The 18,684-nt window shown below is 37.8% G+C and overlaps 1 protein-coding gene across 18 annotated transcripts in view; it reads right to left on the bottom strand.

Moving 5' to 3' along the window:
• SLC4A7 (solute carrier family 4 member 7) overlaps positions 1-18,684 on the bottom strand; it is a 113,816-nt gene that overhangs the window by 22,682 nt on the left and 72,450 nt on the right. For 8 of the 18 annotated variants that reach the window (XM_081164349.1, XM_081164336.1, XM_081164350.1 and 5 more), the window contains 12 exons: positions 16,114-16,257; positions 14,124-14,262; positions 13,310-13,470; positions 12,248-12,436; positions 10,599-10,955; positions 6,912-7,027; positions 5,781-5,840; positions 5,097-5,254; positions 4,649-4,736; positions 3,813-3,959; positions 2,979-3,076; positions 918-1,092 (listed from right to left, as the gene is read on the bottom strand). In XM_081164349.1, coding sequence (XP_081020475.1) covers positions 918-1,092; positions 2,979-3,076; positions 3,813-3,959; positions 4,649-4,736; positions 5,097-5,254; positions 5,781-5,840; positions 6,912-7,027; positions 10,599-10,955; positions 12,248-12,436; positions 13,310-13,470; positions 14,124-14,262; positions 16,114-16,257 — 1,832 coding nt within the window. The remainder of the gene's footprint in view (positions 1-917; positions 1,093-2,978; positions 3,077-3,812; positions 3,960-4,648; positions 4,737-5,096; positions 5,255-5,780; positions 5,841-6,911; positions 7,028-10,598; positions 10,956-12,247; positions 12,437-13,309; positions 13,471-14,123; positions 14,263-16,113; positions 16,258-18,684) is intronic. The other 10 variants (XM_081164347.1, XM_081164339.1, XM_081164348.1 and 7 more) reach the window with 6 other exon arrangements.

Raw genomic sequence — 18,684 nt, 5'->3', positions numbered from 1 at the left:
CAAAAAATTCAATGTCAAAAACAATTAAGAATTTAGTTAATTTGTACAACTGCAAATAAAGTGGGGCAGTTATTTTCAAGAAGACCAAACATTTTACACACATATATATGTATTTAAACATCAACAAATTCTTATAGAGGAAAGCAGCTTCAGGAGTGACGATTGGAGTAGAGAAGGGCTGATGAAAGGTGATTCACCCTTTCCCTTTACATTACTTTTCCACTGCAACCCCACAGTGCCCCACCTGCCCCCACCAGGCAGGGAAATGCATCTGGGACCCAGGGGGGAGAAAGTGGCCAAGTTGGTTGGGCATAGTTGCAGCAAAGAGTGGTGGACAGAGATAAGGTTAAGCACCTTTTCACCACTTTTCTGCTCCAAACAATTCCTCCCTGAAACAGTTTTCTCTAACAAAAGTGCCCATCTAGATTTTATCACACACGTGTGTGACATTTAGGATAGCTCAGAGTACTTAGTTCTACATTTCTCTTTCCAAAACCTTTTTTTAAAAAGGCATTCTTTTTATAGGTCTACTACCCAATAAAACAACCAAGCTATCCGAAACATCAGCCTTGAGCAGAAAATCAAGGTGGGTCCAAAGTCGGGTGATCCAATAGCCTTTCCACAGCCAGTTTAAGGCCTCTTTAAAATAAAGACAATGCAAGCTGTTTTCCAATCCATGAAACTATTCATCAAGACAGAGTAATTTTTACCTTAACTGTGCGTCTTCTCCTGTTCATACACACATTTTTATCCATGTTTTCCAGTTAATATTTGAGGAACATTTAATAGGGGGCAAGGCTAATCAAATGCTGTGGCTAAAGGTCTTCAAATAAAGGTAGGAATAAAGGAGACAAATGAACACAGTCACTTGCCTCTGAAAATCTAAACGCCTGGCTACTACCATTCTTTGTACTCACTATTCTGCCTTCTGTAGCTTCTCCAAGGAGCCCTCCAAAAGTGATTACAGGAGACATACAGGCACAGTATAGGAAAAGAATCGAGGCCAGGCACTGCAGACTTAATGCATCCTTGAAGTCACTCAAGAAAAAAGGTGCTTTCCTTTTGATGTCAAGTATCAAACCACCAAAAAGCCTAAATAGGTGAGATGAAACTCGTCAAACTGTACACTAAAGGACTCCAGAACGCTTAAAACTATGGGATACACAAGACTGACAGTGCAGATTTTTTTAGCACAAAGTAGCCTTATTTCATATATTCCAAACCTACTGACAATTACAAACTGCAAATGTACCATTTTAATCTACTCATTTTCAGTACCTAAAGTAAACTTAGTTGATATTCTGTTTTTAATGCTGGCAGATAATTTGTGTATAATGGGCTAGACATTGAAAAAAGCTTGGAAAATGTTCAGTATCCCTACCTGAATGTAACATTGATCAAGATATTTTACATCTAACTTCTGCTGAAAATCTGTAGGACTTCTGTTTCCCTGCATTTGCTCTTATTTTTTTTTAGCAAAAATATTTTTACATAATTTGATGCAGCCCACAGCTTTGTGGATATTTTAAAACTCCATGTGCATGGTCTGTAATTCCCACAAAAGTGGTCATTAATGCTCTTGTTAACAGATGGGAGTAGATGCAACAGAACAAAATATTTCAGATTTGTGTTAGTCTCAGTTCAAAGTGTTTTGCATTTATTCCTTAAAGGATTTACAAATTGTCCTAGCAGTGCTATGAAAATGATCAAGGCAGCTTACAATAATATTAAGAAATGCAAAAATATACAGAAGACAGTAATATCAGAAGTGTGCATACACTGCACTAAAGAACTCAAAATTCTGCACTTCAGTTTTTTCCCCATACATCTTTAAAACCATCAGTTGGCCCTTGGAAATAACTCTCAGTCTCATCTCTGAATTTTACCATGCAGGACACATTCACTTTTCAGCCTCTCTTTGAAATGTTAAAGATCCAAAACTTATTTTTAATGAAAAACTGAATGTTCTCAGGGTGACAAATTCTGCTGCCAGTACCAAGTTCTGTGCTTATACCCAGGTTGCACTCAATTGTGGAATATATACAGCTCTGGGCAACTAAATAAAAGGCAGGGGTTCTATACTGCAGCAGAAACTATCAAGAGAAATCTCAAACTATATAAGGAAAATGGAGATGAGCGTCAAACATTTGATAGTACTGGTATACCGGATTCAAAATATATTGGGAATAATTAACTTGGTCGCAGAAAAATATTCTTAGAAAGAAAGCCATTTGAATCTCCATTAAAATAACTATTACACAAGAAATGTGTCTATGTACATTTTTATACTCACAGAGTGTAATTAAATTAAAAAATGAAAGTACAGTATGCTATCAATTTTGTGCATTTCAATAATGTTCCTCAAAAAAGTTATTCAAATTGTTTAAGATGAACAACTTTTGTGAAAAGCCATCTAAACGCCTTAAATCTTTCATTTTTCATAGCCATTAACTATATTTGATAAAGCTTACTGATTTGTAAATCTGTAGTCAGATACATATTCAACAGTTGTTTTTTAGCGAAGAGAAGTTTCAAATTGGCAAAGAGAATTTTCTTTGAAAATGGCTTCTTCTATCTCAGAAAGTTTTTCCTTTCTGTGAATTCTGCCAAGAGGGACAATAGGGGACATCACTAATGTTTCCATGTCTAGGAAATCACTGTGGTTTTTCTTTACAAAATGTTTTGACTATCTAGCCCACTATATACAACTTTTGGTTTTAAACCATATCTATGGCAAACATAAGACTTTGAGCACTGTTTCAGCTTGAAAATAAATTTGGGTAAGGCATCGACACATTCTCTATTCTTCCCCGAAGCATACTGAAGAATACTGCCATAGTATAAAGTGCCTAAAACAGGCCAACGTATTAGGTGGAAACTAAACATTATGAAATGTATATTCTGCAAGTCTCTAAAGCAGTAAGGATTTAGATTTCTACTTCTTTAATATTGCTAGAATTTAAGCAAACACCACACACCTTCCAGTCCTCTGTAGTTCAGGTCCAGCATGGCCTTCTTCAAGAGACTCTCCAGGAGAAGCAGCTCCATTTGGAAATTTAGGTATCTTCCGTTTTTCCTGTATCAAGGAAATGCATGAAAAGATTCCATTAAGGTCAGACCACAACAGCAAGCACAATTTCAAGCTCTCTCCCTCGCACCTAAGGAAAGGCCTACACATTGAGCATGTGATGCTATTTTCCTGCCAAACTCAAAAAGTATTTTTCAAAAAGCAGCGTTAATTATTCACTGAGAAATTATTCTGCAACACTTAACATGGCTCTGAGAGAAAAATCTTTTGATTATTAAAAACTTTAGCTATCATTAACTATGCAAGGAGATAAGTTCACAAGAGGAAAAAAACCAAACTTTTTGCTTCATTCAAAGTAATGATGATTTTTGTATCAGAACAGCTGATTAGCATGGCATTATCTAGGGAGAAATTCTGCACACAGAAACCATTTAGTTTTTAAAAAAATACTATTTGCAGAACTCGTTTCATCAAAGCAACTAGACACATTCAATTCACTGTTTTATCCATCCTGTATCATGAGCTCAGGGTAATCAAACACACTTTGCAGCGTTCAGATACTGAACATAGCCTGTTTTCCATCAAAGTTAGGAGCCAACATTTAGACACCTCTCTCAAAAGGGTTAGCAGTTCCGTGAAGTGGTTTTCAGTTTCAACCAGCACTTTTTCATTCTGTGTGTATCTCATGCAGTTTTGACATTTTTTTAGCTGCTTGCATATCCCACCTATGTCCTGTCACACCACTACACTCTTTTAAGGTGCCCTTCACTAGAAAAGTTCTTACCTGAGAAGGAACACTTTTGGGTGGCTCAATTCGAATAGATGGATCCCACTCTCCTGGAGGCAGAACTGTTACTTGATCTAAAAATTCATCGATTCCAGAGAGCAGATCATTTCGGTCTTTAGCTTTATAAGCAACATCATGGAAAACCTTTATAAAATATATACACACTTATATTTGATTTCCTGACATGGTGAAACTCTTCTCTAAGAGGCTGGAAAGGCATCACAGTTATTACTTTAAAAGGCTCAAATAAATAACTTGTTTCTATACTCAATTCTACATGCAAATATATCTATGATCAGCATTCAAATGCATGTTCAAGACACAAGTTGTGTGTGTGCGCTTATGTACACATACACCTGTTTGCATGGACAATGACATTTCAAGCCTATAATATTGATATGTAAACAACTCTCAAAGTTTCAGAGTAGCAAGGAAAGGAAAGTTCACAAAGACTATAGTCCTATACACACTTACATGGAAATATGTCCTATTGTAGCTGACATGCATAGGATTGTACCACGCAAGGAGGAAGGAACAGTGAAAAATCTAAGAGCATTACTATGAGATGTATATAGCTGTCAGATTTCACAAAAGTGGTGCTTTCATTTAGTAATTATTTCACACACACAGCTTTAGGAATTTATCAAAAACGCAACATGACACATTTCACTGCAGCATTCATAAATTCATGCTTATGGTAAACATACTCGTTCCATAGCTATTTCCTTCAATCACCATATAATCATTAGCCATGCCAAGTTCTACTTGAATGAAGATCCCATTCAGATTTTTAAGTGAATACTTTGAACAGATACAGGATGCCTAGTACTCACGTCATCTGTCATAAGTGTTGCTATTGATCGACCAATCTCATGGTATTGGGGCGCTTTGCCTGCCGGGCCCAGCAAAAGAAAAAGGAATCTGTGGAAGAATGAAACAGACTACAAGAAATCAGAACTACGATAAGCTGAATTTTTTAGCATCAGTGATCAGTGAAGATATGTCAGGTGCTGTGAGAAAGCATAAATATGGAACTGGAAGGCTGCCCAGTGTCTAGCTCAGTTAGTGGCAGCAGATTACCATTTCCATTTATTTTTTTAAAATGAAATAAAATGTACCTACAGTATTTCACACCAATGCACAAAGTAAAAAACAACAACAAGGAGGTGGCAGCAAAGGAAGTATTTCTCAGTTAAGAATTTCTGCCTGAAAAGCTTGGAGTCAAAACCGTATTATACAAATACAAAATTCCAGCTTTATTATATGTAAGATTTTCCTTACCGGGTAGGAACAGGAACTTCTGTAAGGCCTGAGAGAAGTACAGCGGGGGCCAGCCTCACAAAAGCAATAATTGGTCTCTCCAAAAAATCCACTTCTCCCACCAACACATTTGATGCCTCTGCACCTATGGGAATCTTCCTCATAAAATTCATATCTACCTATTTACAAGGATTAAAAATAGCTACTTAGTTTACAGTTGATTAATGCTAAGTGTTTCTAAAACTAGGATTAATGGTATGTGACTCTGTTGTGAACAGAACACTATGGTGTTGCTACAGGAACAAATGTGTGTCAGAAGAAGCTTCAGAAATACATTTATAATGTAACCATATCTGCACACATTGTTGCATATTTTAGTATAAATATTTACACACAACTACTTTTTTAAAAAACAGTTTTTATTATTGGTATCTACAAATAGCACTAAAAAGTCACTGCAGTTATATACAAAGTTCTTTCATTTTATAAAATCAGCCTGAGGGGAAAAAATAGTTTTGGAGAAGTATCTATTGATATATATATAAGGTTTATTAATAAATTAATTATGCAAACTGTGTATATAATTACAGAAGAATACCACCATATTGTACAGCACATGAACTATTGGTTCACATACAGACAGATACACAAAGATCACTGAAACTAAGACACCAGTTACACAGCTATCTAGGAAATAAAACTTACAGCTGGCCTCTTGAGTCCCACACCAAGTGTGCCACAACTACAGTGCCAGGAGGCAGACTCCTGCCCAACAGGAGACAAGGCAGGTGCAGAGAAGAATAGGCCAAGTAAAAACATAAAAACTGTGATAGAGGAGCAGGAATAGTGGCATCTGCCATGATTAACTAAAACGTAAGTTAACTTCGTTTACATTTAATTCACAAGATGCACATTCACAGACAACTTTTAAATTAGTAATTACATTGCTCAACTGAATTATATAAAACAAACGGATGCAATCTTGTCCCTCTGCAGGTTTAAATACAGAAAACTAGGAGGAGGAATAGAGCCTTAAATGCTTCAAGCAACAACAGAAATGTAGGCTCATATATTGTTTCCAGGAAATAAAATATACACCGCATTAAAACCTCCACTGCAAGATAGCATTCATTCCAATACTAAAGGATTCAGTTCTGCACACTTGAACTCAGTCCTAAAGTGTCGATTTTAGCAGCACTGGCACATATCAGGCTTCCACTGCCGCAACTGGACTGTGACCAAGTAGGGTACAACCCTGCTACAAAAGGCATAAGGGAATAGTGGCTGGAAAACAAAATCATCCAGAAGGCTGCACAACTCTTGCTATCTCTAAGCACACCAAATGTAGCCAGAGATTTCCAGGAAAAGTTCTCTACCCTGTTTCTGCAGCTGGCCAATAATAAATGAGCTGGTGATGCAGAGGCCATGCCAATCCAGGAGCACTAGAAAGCGTGTGCAGGTATTAACTGGGTATTGGCATAAGAGGCAGCTTGGAATAGGGGACATACTAGAAACCATGACTAAAACCATGGTCATCGTTTGTGGCTGTAGGAGATTTCCTTGGTCATTTATATAGGAAGCAATGTACAGACATCAGCTGCTAATCCTACAGTCCAGAAAATTATGGAAATATGTTCATAATTCTTAATTTCTTTCTAGGAGTCATTACAGATCTGTTGGAAAGCTGTCACAAGTAACTCCAAATAAGCAAACAAAAAAAATCGCTTAGAATTTTTGCTTTTAACAATATACGAATAATGATCTTAAACCCAGAATAAATAAACAGCTTTACAATTCACAAAGCTCTCTTTCTACTCTCTAAATGACATAGTTTACCTTGCTGAAATCAACAGTGCTGTTTTCTCTACTTCCCCCTGTTCCACTGCTTTTAAGTTCTCCACTTTTTCCAATGTCCAAATTACCGGGTGCAGATTGTGGTGATGCAAGAAGTCCTACAAGCAGAATATACAGGGCCGTTCAAAATTACATCAGTAGAAAACAGACTTAGTTACACAATGACAGTGGCAGCTTTCTAAAAGCGAATGTGGAAGTTAATAAACAAAAGGTGCATTAGTATCAAAAATGCCACACAAACAAGTTATTTTCTTCTGAAAAACAATGAACACTTGTTAAAAAGTTGAAATTAGATGTTGCCTAAATGATGGCCTTTTGCAAAATGCACCAGAACAAAAATGTGTTATTTTTTTAAAGAGAACATAAGAATGTGTGTCTAACCACCAATGCTTTGTGTGTGGATCGTGCATCAGAGGGATGTCATACTTTCTATGAGTCTGAAAAACCACAAAAACATACTTTAGAATACCTAGCAAAACACCTAGCTTGTTACAAGACTGGCGTCAAGATTACATCTCTCTTCCATTAGTCAACACTAAAGCAAGAATATATTTTAAATAGGATGTGACCCATGATCCTAAGAATTAATTTTACACATGAACAAGAGGAACCAATTTTATTTGGAGTTAACACTGCAGTTTCATCTGCTCCCAAGGTGGCAAACCAGTTTTAAGAAAAAACTAATAGCAAGAAGAACTGTTACAAACTTCAAAGAAATATCAGAGTGGTATCCAACAAAATTACACTCAGAGCAGACCTATTAAAATCAATGGATTTGCATTAGTTTTGAAGGGCGGTATACACATTCTACTATTATTAAAATTACTACTACTAATTAAAACTCTTACAAGATGCCAACTTTTTTTCTTTTCTACTTCACTGCTTTGTCTACCATCTAGTCTTGTACACTATTTTGGAATTGTTGTTTCACCATTTGGGACAGCAGACACAGTATGTTACTTCTGATGTAACATTCTATGAAATACATGGTTTTAAAATTGCATTTTTAAGAACCTTGGCCTAGTCATGACAAGATGCAGATGGGGCTACCAAGAAATCACAGAATCACGGAGCTGGTATATAACACAGAGTTCAATAAGCCACTGAAAAAAACACCACCTCTTTGTGCAGAAAGAGTCCACATTAGGAACATTAAATAAATAAATGTAAAAGAAATTGGCTCAACTGGTTCAGTCTTGCTTCCAACTCTGCTTTGGAACTGTGATGGTGCTTATCGCCCTCCAACAGGATTGCCCAGAAACTAAACAAGAGAAGTGTGGTCCTGTTGGTTCTGCTTAACATCTCAGCGGCTTTTTATGTTCCTGGGGCTGGTGATACTGCTTTACATTATTCCTGGTCCTTTCTAGCAGACAAGTCTCAGAAGGTGGTATCTGAGGGGTACTGCTCAATTCCATGGCCACTAGCTTACAGTGAGCCACAGAATAACAACTTGTCCCCAACATGTTGAACATCTACAGAAACACCACTGGAGGTTGTCGATTAGGACCCCTGCAGCATCACTATGGTGGGAACAACCAAAGCTCTTTCTTGTAAATGGTATCGCATTACTGCATTGTTGTATCAACTTCACTGGCTCCAAGTCTGTTTGCAAGCTCAATTCCAGATGCTGGTTATTTTCTTTATAACCCTAATTAGTTTAGACCAGGAAACTTGAAGTACCCATTTCTCCAATACAGTGGTGCCCCGCAAGACGAATGCCTCGCAAGACGGAAAACTCGCTAGACGAAAGAGTTTTCCGTTTTGGAGGTGCTTTGCAAAATGAATTTCCTATGGGCTTGCTTCACAAGACGAAAATGTCTTGCGAGTTCCTGCTGGTTCCCCCCCCCTTTTTCTAAGCCGCTAAGCCGCTTATCAGCTGATCCGATCAGCAGATAAGCCGCTAAAAGCCGCTAATAGCGCTAATCCGCTAATCCGTCAATGGGCTTGCTTCGCAAGACGAAAAAAACGCTAGACGAAGAGAATCACAGAACGGATTCTTTTCGTCTTGCGAGGCACCACTGTACAAGGCTTCCCATTTAATTGGAGTGTGTGTGTGTGGGAGGGTGTTTTCTGCAAGACACTACCGCTGTAAATTGGGAATGCAAGAGAAGGCTTTCTCTGCAGTAGCAGAGCAGGCAAGCAAATGTACTCTAGGACAATTGCTTGCCCCCTCTTAGTTACACTACTTCATACTAAATTATCATTATTTCCCTTGCATCCTATTCTAGTGGAATCCAAGTTCGGAAAACTTAGGGCTGTTTTATGCAGTGTGTTGTCTGATCCCAGACAGTACCAATACCTGCAGAGCAGATTATCTATTTACTGAAACACACAATTCCATGAAAATCTACAATGGTCATATCTTCTCACATGAGATAACAGAAAGCTCAAAGTTTAAATTAATCTAATATATCAAAGTGCCCCCAGATGACAATAACCAAGAAACAGAGCAACAAAGGAAAGCAATGGAATAAAACAACCTCAGAGAAAAGCAATAATTTCAGGATATGGCTTACAAAGCATCTTCAAGCTGCGTCACACTTTACACAGCACTGCAACAAAACGTGAGTCAGAGAGAAAGAGAGATATGTTTAGTCCATATTTGCAGGGGACCTACTTCTGTCAAAAGTATATTAAAAAAAATGTACATTCGACTTTGCAGTTCGAAGATTTTCAGAGCATTTAACCCTAAATATATATGTGCTTTACATTTACATCGCAGGCCTTAAAACAACTGATTGCTACAATAGCCTGAAAAAATAATTTGCTGTACACCAACACACATAATCAGATGTTAAGCTCCTAGCTAGAGTAGTCAATCTTCCTAGTCTCAACCTCTGTGCAAAAAGCTATGGTGCAGAACAGGAGACTGATGCAAGAGGTCCCACACAGGAAGTGAATAAGACCAGAACATTGAGGACTGCAAAAGGCATCCACATCAATCTTACAGGTATAAAGTGTTGCTGTAACCAATGGAGTTTAGAGTTCAAGTACACTAGCAACTGACAGCTCTTACCCATTTAATTCAGAAAAATTAAATGCCCCCTTAGCTGTTGCACAAGCTTCTCCTTGTTACAATTCCTAAAAGGGGGCTGGCTACAGTTAAAGTGGCCCTTTTCAAATTAAACAGGAAAGAACTGGTTTATTACCCTGAAGTAGGAATTTCAAGTTGGGTACAGCATGTTACTGTGTTTTCAAAGCACAGACCATAATTTTTAAGATAACTGGCATCTTCTGGTGCTGAACTATACATCACCTACTATAAATTACCAGGTTTAAAAAGTAGTAAAAGGCCACCATTTGGTATCTTAGTTTCAAGTTTATAATGTATAACTCGCTTGTTTCTTTCTTTATTTTTTAAAGGCAGAAGCACTTGCTGAATGAATTCCTTTAGGTTATGAACATAAAAAGTATGGAGAAATACTCAGATATTTCATTGCTTTCAATGTGTTAATACTTGTGTTAATATTTCAGTGTCAACTCCAGTTCGTAATACTGACTAAAGTATCACACAAGAAAATATCACACAAGAAGAAATGAAGCATGCAAACGAGTGACAGACTGATATACAACTCATGATTGCTCAAGCTGTGTGATAAAAACTTTGCAGTGGACGTGATTCAGCTGCAGAAAGCACCACACATGGACAATTTGAGTTCAAATAGTTGCCTGGTATTATGTCACTATTATCCTCTGTCGTCTTCTCCTCGCTTTCCTGAGCTTCTAAATCCTCCTCAGGTGGATGAATTACTACTTTAGGGATATCATCACTAGAAGGAGACACTAGGAATTCAGCACCCTGGTGCTCAGCTGGTGGTAAATTTGTGGTTCCCTTGTGACCGCACCTAGGACTGGAAGGTGGAGTGCTTTGTGGGGTAGGTAAAGGGGTTGCGCTCCTTGAGACGGCTGGAGATCCAGGAAGAAGGTAATTGAGAAGAAGGGATAAGCGATTCTCTCCTCTCAGGGAAATATTTGAGGCAGAGAGACCAGCTCGTAAAGAGTGACGGGAGGCTGAAAGGCCTTCCCCTGAGGTAAAACAAATAAAGTGATAAAAAAAATGTTCAGCAGGAAGACAAGTTATTCATATTTTATATAACAAAACTCTAAAAACACAAAACACCACTCAGTCATAGGTGAGATAAGACTTAAGCAAAACATAAGAGCTAAGCAGAATTTTCGATGTTAAAAAAGTCAGCTTATATGTACACATATCTACAAGGTAAGGAAGGAAGGGAGAAATATATTACTGCTGACTGCTTAAGATCCTGAGAGAATTGAGCAAAACATCTAAGTGCTATGCTTATGATAAAGGAATCTATATATATTAAAGCAGACATATAAGCACCTTCTGTAAAACAAGTTCTGGGAAAAACAAGAAAGTACAATACCTGAAGTACAACATGCCAAATAAAAACACAGTCACTATCCTGACCTAGGGTGTCAACAGTATGTGAACCTTTGTTTTTCCTACTTTAAAAACACGTCACCACAGGAAGGTATGGAAGAAAAATGCTAGGATCAGGGCCTAAAAAGACTCTGTACTGATTACAGGCTCCTAATAACAATGAAACAGTTTGTTGTGGAGCTACCAAACTCAATATCTTTAGAGGCAGGTTTTATCAAAATCAGCAATTTGATATATACATACATGAAAAGTCAAATATGTGATAATTCTAATTAAGAGTATAGAGAGCAATATAAAATGAGATACACATTGATTACCTGAAATTACCTGAGCAGTGACTCTATTTTTTTTTAGCATCAGAAACCACACCAACAGAAACGAAACACCAAATGTGAGAGCCACTCAGTAAATAAAAAGCACACTATCAGAATATCCTATAATGATTCTATATTATAAGCAAATATAAACACATGCACATACAGAGAATAGCAGACAGGAGAAACCAAGGCAATCATTTAGATAAAAAGCAGTGTGGTTTTCCTCACCAAAATATCATTTATTGATTATTCCTAAAAGAAAAATGGACTTATTGTAAAATGCAGTAGCATAGGCATAAAACAGGAAGAGCCAGAAAATAGAGGAGGTATATAATAAAACAAGACACAATATTCATAAGCCTTGGTTTCACAAGCATCTATCCATATATTCAGTGGTGTAAGCACAGTTCTCAACTCTTACAGATCAAAAGGCATGAAGTCAAAGTCACTAATCCTACAGACAAATGTTTACTCAACTCCTTATATATCAGGAATGAATTATGAACTTGTTTTCTTCAAGTGTGCTGACTTTTCTCACATCTCTGCATTAAAATTGTTAAAAGTTAAAACAAACTGAATGCCATGACTTATCTCACCATTTCTTTCAAGCAAGAGAGGGTCAGAATGTTTCTTGCCTATATCTGCAAAGGATCGGACAAGGGGAATCCGATTAGTGAATTTTTTTTCATTCTGATGATGGTGCCTCTTCAGAAGAGCTTCTCTGACATTGTCTCTCATAGATTCATCCAGGTGACCAGAAGCTATCATGTTATCCAATACCATATCTATAGAGAGAAAAAGATTAAATAAAAAATAGTGACCTCCTGAAGCTGATTTAAGTCAAATTCCACATTAAGAGCAATCCGTAAGACCTTCCTTTTGTAAATGATGATTCTGGTTAAAGATTATAAAGCGAGCATTTCTAAACAATGCAAAGCTCCTGCGAGATCTCACGATAGCATCCCAGAGTCCATGCGCTGAGCAGAACTTGCCCAGTATACAAGGCAAGAGACATTAAAAGCTCTTTCCGTGCCAGCAAAACCCAGCACAAAAAGAGCTTTTAAGCTCTCCGCCATACATGCAATTAATTTGTGCAATTTCAACCAGCTGTCTTTCAACCGCACAAGGTTGAAATAACGCAAGTGAATTGTGCACAAGATGCAATCATACTGTATACAATGTGGTCCTTATTTGGAAATGTCCAGATTTCTTCTGAATGAGGCACATTTTTGCTTAGATTTAATCCCAAAACTTAAAATTGCTGCCAACAAAATATGTAGCAGAGTGACATAATAAGCATTGAAGCCCTGCAATAAACCCTCAGGCTGGAACCATCTTGTTATCTACCCCAGTCGCGGAGAGGTTCTGGTTAAGATTTATGCTAACACACGCAATAAAATGAATTTTTTGTGTTACGACATTATGCTACAGAAAATTAAAGCAAGTACAACTTTTAGCATGGCCCTTATCTGCTAATGAAACACAGTTAATCAGCAGGACTTTTAACTTCAAGCTTTAAGTATAAAGGTTGGTATTTTTTGCCTTTGTTGTGTTTCTTTCTTAGACAGAATAACTGAAAAACTGCTTTATTTTGTTGTTTTAGAACTAGATCTACACAAGCAAAATTTAAAAAATCTTAAAGGAAAATTGGCTGTAACCTGCTATTTCATCCAGCGTACTGGCTCTCATATCCAACATGACTGTCCCGTTTAAGATACAGCTTCTCAGTTCAAAGAGACTGTGCAGAGACAGGGTAGCCACATAAGGTTTGCTCCACCTATCACCACCATCTTCAACGTCTTCTTCAAATTTTAGCCATCTGAAACGAAAATACACTGAGCTACATGCACACTAACAAGCCATTATTTTTCAAAATACTGCTATTTAAACACAAAAAACCTTAATAAAAACTATTTTTAATTTTTAAAAACTCTGCTGTTTACCATCTATGTATTTCTTTAGATGATTGATATACCGCTCTTTGCACAGGCCCCAGGGCAATTTACAACAAAAAGAACTAAATAAGAATACATAAAATCTCTCATTTGGCCCTGCTTCTCAGAATCTTCTTTCCATACATTCTATAATTTAAGTGTTTGCTTTTATTAAAATATTTACAGTACAATCGTATTCTTTCCTACTCAGAAGTAAGCCATACTAAACTCACTAGGACGTACTCCCAGGTAAAAGAGTACAGGATTACAGCCTCATTTATCCTTCATTTATCAACCACCCTACCACCTGACAGCAGCACCCTTATATAAAAGTGAGCAATATCTTTTTTAAAAAATAAGCAGTAGTATCAACAGCCGCAGAGCTAGGAGAAGTATGCTTAGGTGTTAAGGAATACTTATCAGGCACTTCAAACAGATTTCACAGATTTCCACTTGTCTTAATGTAAACTGGAGGGCCAAGTCTCTTTGTGCTGTAATCATCAGTGAGAGAATTTGAAGAGGAATATTCATTGGTTACCTGGCAGTTTCTTTCCATTCATATTCTTCTCCTTCTCTAAAGCAAAGTTCATCCATTTCAGTGAATAGATCATGGGGAATGTGTTCTTCATCATCATCCTCGGTACCCAGGATAAATTGTACCCTCTGGGATGGTGTGTCTTGATGGAAATAAGATTGTGAAGGGCACATCTTAGTTTAAGGTTTAGATTGTCAAACTTTTACTTATACCACCACACTGCTAAAAACAAAAAGACAACCACTGATGCTGGAAGTGGAAGAGAAGTTATTTTTTAACCACCAACTTTCTAGAAAAATAACACCATCTATTATTTAGATTTTAGCTCCCCATATTCCAGTGGTTCTTAGTGGGCAATGAATGTACATGAATACATACAGCTAAATTGAAACAAAACAGAGCACTGTTTGCAGAAACTCTGCAATGGCTAGGTCTCACTGAGATCACTCGGACTGCAGCATTTATGAAAGAGTGCCCATACAATACACACTCCTGGAATCTGTCTTGCACAAATGGATCCCATGATCAGGGTCTCCTTTTGTGCACATGCATGTGCTAGTCCCTGGTTTACAAAGGTTTTATGAACCATTGCCAAACATACCTGAGGCAAAGACTCACTGGTGCACATGTATAATCTATTTCCCTTGGCCATATATAAGCAAGACTCTTTAAGCTGGCTCCCATTAACATTAAACCATGATTCTCTTCACACACTGCCCTCTCTTCCCCTTATACGCTTTGCCTGAGATTCTTACACTGCAAGGGGCTGGACTGGATGACCCTTGGGGTCCCTTCCAGCTCTGCAATTCTATGATTCTACACATCTGCTGTGAAGATACTATATGGTCTTGAGCAAACTGTGCTTGTGTACTAGCAATATACAGAATTTGTAGAGAGAAGAATGACTGCTATGTTTGTAAATACAGGAACATTTGAAATGGTACTTAATCTTTACACAGATTTCTTTACAAACAGAAATCATAACCAGCATAGAAAGACAGACAAAAATCCTTAACAGATAAAGGAGATTATGATGGTTTGAGAATGAAATAAAGTCCCTTGTTCCAGTACCAAGATTTCCAAACTTGATTTGAGTCTTTTTAAAGGCTCAAAACACTCAAGTACTGTTGCATTTTCATTTTTGATTAACTCATTTCTAACCTATTAACCTTCTAGCAAAACCTTCCACTGAACAAAAATGGCAAAGGGAGCATGAAAGGGAGCAAAATGCATTTGGATGTTAAATGGAAGGACATACATTTAGCTCCATGTCTTTCCATGATCATAGTCACAATAATGGTCATGGATTAAACTGGACATGATCCTTCTCAAGGTGGGGGGGCGGGATCCAGGGATATTAACTATTTCAAAAACATATATGAACAATCCAGGCAGAATGCATATTCTCCTGAATGATACTGAATGTTTGGTTAAGTTTGTTATATGGCTTTAATCTTGCTACAGTTTTGAGTGCATTAATAAATTGAAATTCACAAAACCAAATTCCTGAACTATTTCCTTATGGATATCAGACTCTCTCCATCATACAACTTCCTCCTTTAACATTACAACACTCATGTTATGCAATGTTTCCCTCTGTTCCTCTCTTTACATTCATTTCATTATCTGTAGTCATGTACATTTCTTGTTTTTAACACAAAAATCAAGTTAGCAGCCACGTAAACATTTCTGAAGCCCCACCATTTTCAAGGCTCTATATTAGAAAACAATTAAAAAGTTCTGAATCTGATGTAGCACAAGAACAGAGTGCAAGTTCTTGACGTAAAAAGTTCATAAAGAATAATACTGAGGCAATATGCTCTGTGAACATTGTATAAACACAGAGAACTAACTACTGTAATTTCTCTGGAACATGCCCATAAAACCCTTCCATTCTGTCAATTCTACTCTTCTTAAAAATAAATCACCAAAAAACTGGGTTTTACTATATTGCTGCTTAAAGTACAATGAAAGAACTATCTTTTTTTTTTACCATAGGATGGAGAGTCTCGCCCATCTTCTTTGTCAGTTTCCTTTTCTTTTCTTCTTCTATGATGCTTATGTCCACGGTGCCTATGACGTCGTCGACTCTGCTTTCCAAAAGGGACGTGCACACCAATATAAACAGCTCTGTGACCTTAACCAAAAATGTTATGAAACGCATTAGGCATATCAATCAGACAACCACAGACAACATAATTGGCTTTAAATTAGCATTGGGACACTTGTTGTACTATACAGTACACATAAATTATCCAAAAGATGACAAAGAGCCAATCCTGCTATTTGAGGAACATTGTAATAATGTTCTATTTACAAGAATTTGAAGGCAACAGAGAAGTCCCAATTTGGCACAAATGGATTTTCCTTTTTTCATTATCAGGATAGAAATAAAAACATCTTCACTGATTTTTGAACATCTAGACCCCTTTCAAGAAAAGGTTTGAACTCCTTAAAGGATGTACCAGCTCAGAAAATGAATTTGGTACAGAATAATGAGATATGTAAAGGACTTCAAACATCACCTTGCCCAACCACCAATAGATAAAGGAAAGCTGCTGCTGCAACATCCACAGTAGTTTGCCAAACAGCACATAGCAATAACGTCATTAATGGTGTCGTTTTAGAATTTTTGTAGATGTTCACTACTTATTCCTTTTATTACACTATTTTATAAATCACATACTACGAAAATCATGTGATAATTGGTAATCTCTTTACTATCTTAGGCTACCACAATTTCATTTTCTAGACAGAAAAGGCAGGCTTTTACATTTCCAATTACTGAAATCTGAATACAGTACTGGGCCCAAACTAGATACAATAAGATGTTCCCTTTCCTCCACAGTGTTTTTGTTGAACTAAAAGTAGCCTCACAGCTGCAAAATGACATGGAGAAATATTAAACAGGATCTCCTTGCCCCATCCTTCTATTCTGAATATCTGGAAAAAATCATGCAGATTTTTAAAGAAAAAAACCACGTCAGTTTGAGGCTCAGGTGGCCTTAGTGGCATGGAGTGAGTTCCATCAGCTTCAGCTAGTAGCCCAGCTGCACCTCTATCTGGACAGGAATAGCTTATCATTGCCTATGCTCTAGTAGCACCTAGATTAGATTACTGCAATGCGTTATATGTAGGGCTGCCTCTGAAGTCAGTTCGGAAACTTCAGCGGGTACAGAATTCAGCAGCCAGCTTGCTCACCAGAACAATATAGTTTGAGTGTATTACACCGATCCTGGCACGACTGCACTAGCTTTCAATTAGTTTCCAGGCCCAATTCAAAGTGCTGGCTCAGGCACAATTCATCAAGGACCTCCTCTCCACATAAAAACTGATCCAGACCCTGTCATCACAATTTGAGGCCCTTCTTTGTTTACCTCCTCCACAAGAGGTCCAGAGGGCAGCAACATGAGATAGGGCATTTTCTGCAGTGGCTCCCCACTTGTGGAATGCTCTCCCCAGAGAGGCTCGCCTGGCACCCTCAGAAACGTTCCTTTTCTCACAGGCTCTTAGCTAGTGAAACTGGGGGGGGGGACAGTGGCGTAGCATGGGTTGTCAGCACCCGGGGCAAGGCAAGTAATTTGCGCCCCCTAACCCGTGGATTGGCGCCCCCTAACCCTAACCACCGGATGTTGCGCCCGGTGCGGCCGGGGCCCCCCTGCACCCCCCACGCTACGCCACTGGGGGGGTTGTTTTTGTTACTATGTTTATGAATTTTTGTGTTTTTATGTTGTAAACCGCCCTCTGATGCTCGGGTGAACGGCGACATAGAAATTTGATAAATAAATAAATAAATAAATAATAAAGAAGGGAGTGGAAAGCAGCACTGAACTCAAACATCTCAAATGGCCTGTAATGAAATTGTCAAGACCATGTGTGCTATGGTCAATGTCTATCACAATCAATAAACCAGTGTCGGTTGGAACACAGTCAAAATCAGTATTCTTCTCAACTTCAAAGCAAGTGATTTAGAACTTGCTGTAAGCCTCACCTCACTGAATTGTGGCGTGTGTTTTTTAACTAAGTCTAGGTCAGAAAAAGAGTCCTGTTCCCAGCTGCAGCTGGCCTGCAGTTTGACATCAAACCTGGCTTCTAAGTCAAACGCAGGATGTTCAACTTCACTGCAATTTAAGCAGGAAGCAAACTTGATCACACCCACAGTTCAAAGAGAAAGAAAATAGACATTGAAAAGTAAGAAATTTACACAGGAACACTGTAGAGGAACTGCTGTGTGTGTGTGTGTGTGTGTGTGTGTGTGTGTGTAAGAATTCTTCACAAATAAATCTACTTGGGGAAAGGTCTACTAGAATGGCATGCTCCAGATGAATTTAGATAATCCTAACTCAAGTTTAAGGAACTGAGATATAAATGAGCCTTTTGCCTGTATATGCAGCCTGTTCTCTCTTCACCCCTTTGTAGTGGCACAATGAAATAATTAAAAGCATCTAATTAACCATAGTATCCCCTTCATCAAAAACTTAAAACTACTTCCACATTTCACCGAGGCATACTGCAAAGAAGATATGATGCCCAATATAGTCTCTGAGTATGTGGGAGAGAGGGG

Source organism: Podarcis bocagei (assembly GCF_964188305.1).
Source record: "Podarcis bocagei genome assembly, chromosome: 12".
NCBI classification, from domain to species: Eukaryota; Metazoa; Chordata; class Lepidosauria; order Squamata; family Lacertidae; genus Podarcis; species Podarcis bocagei.
This window is presented reverse-complemented; position numbering and strand designations above follow the sequence as displayed.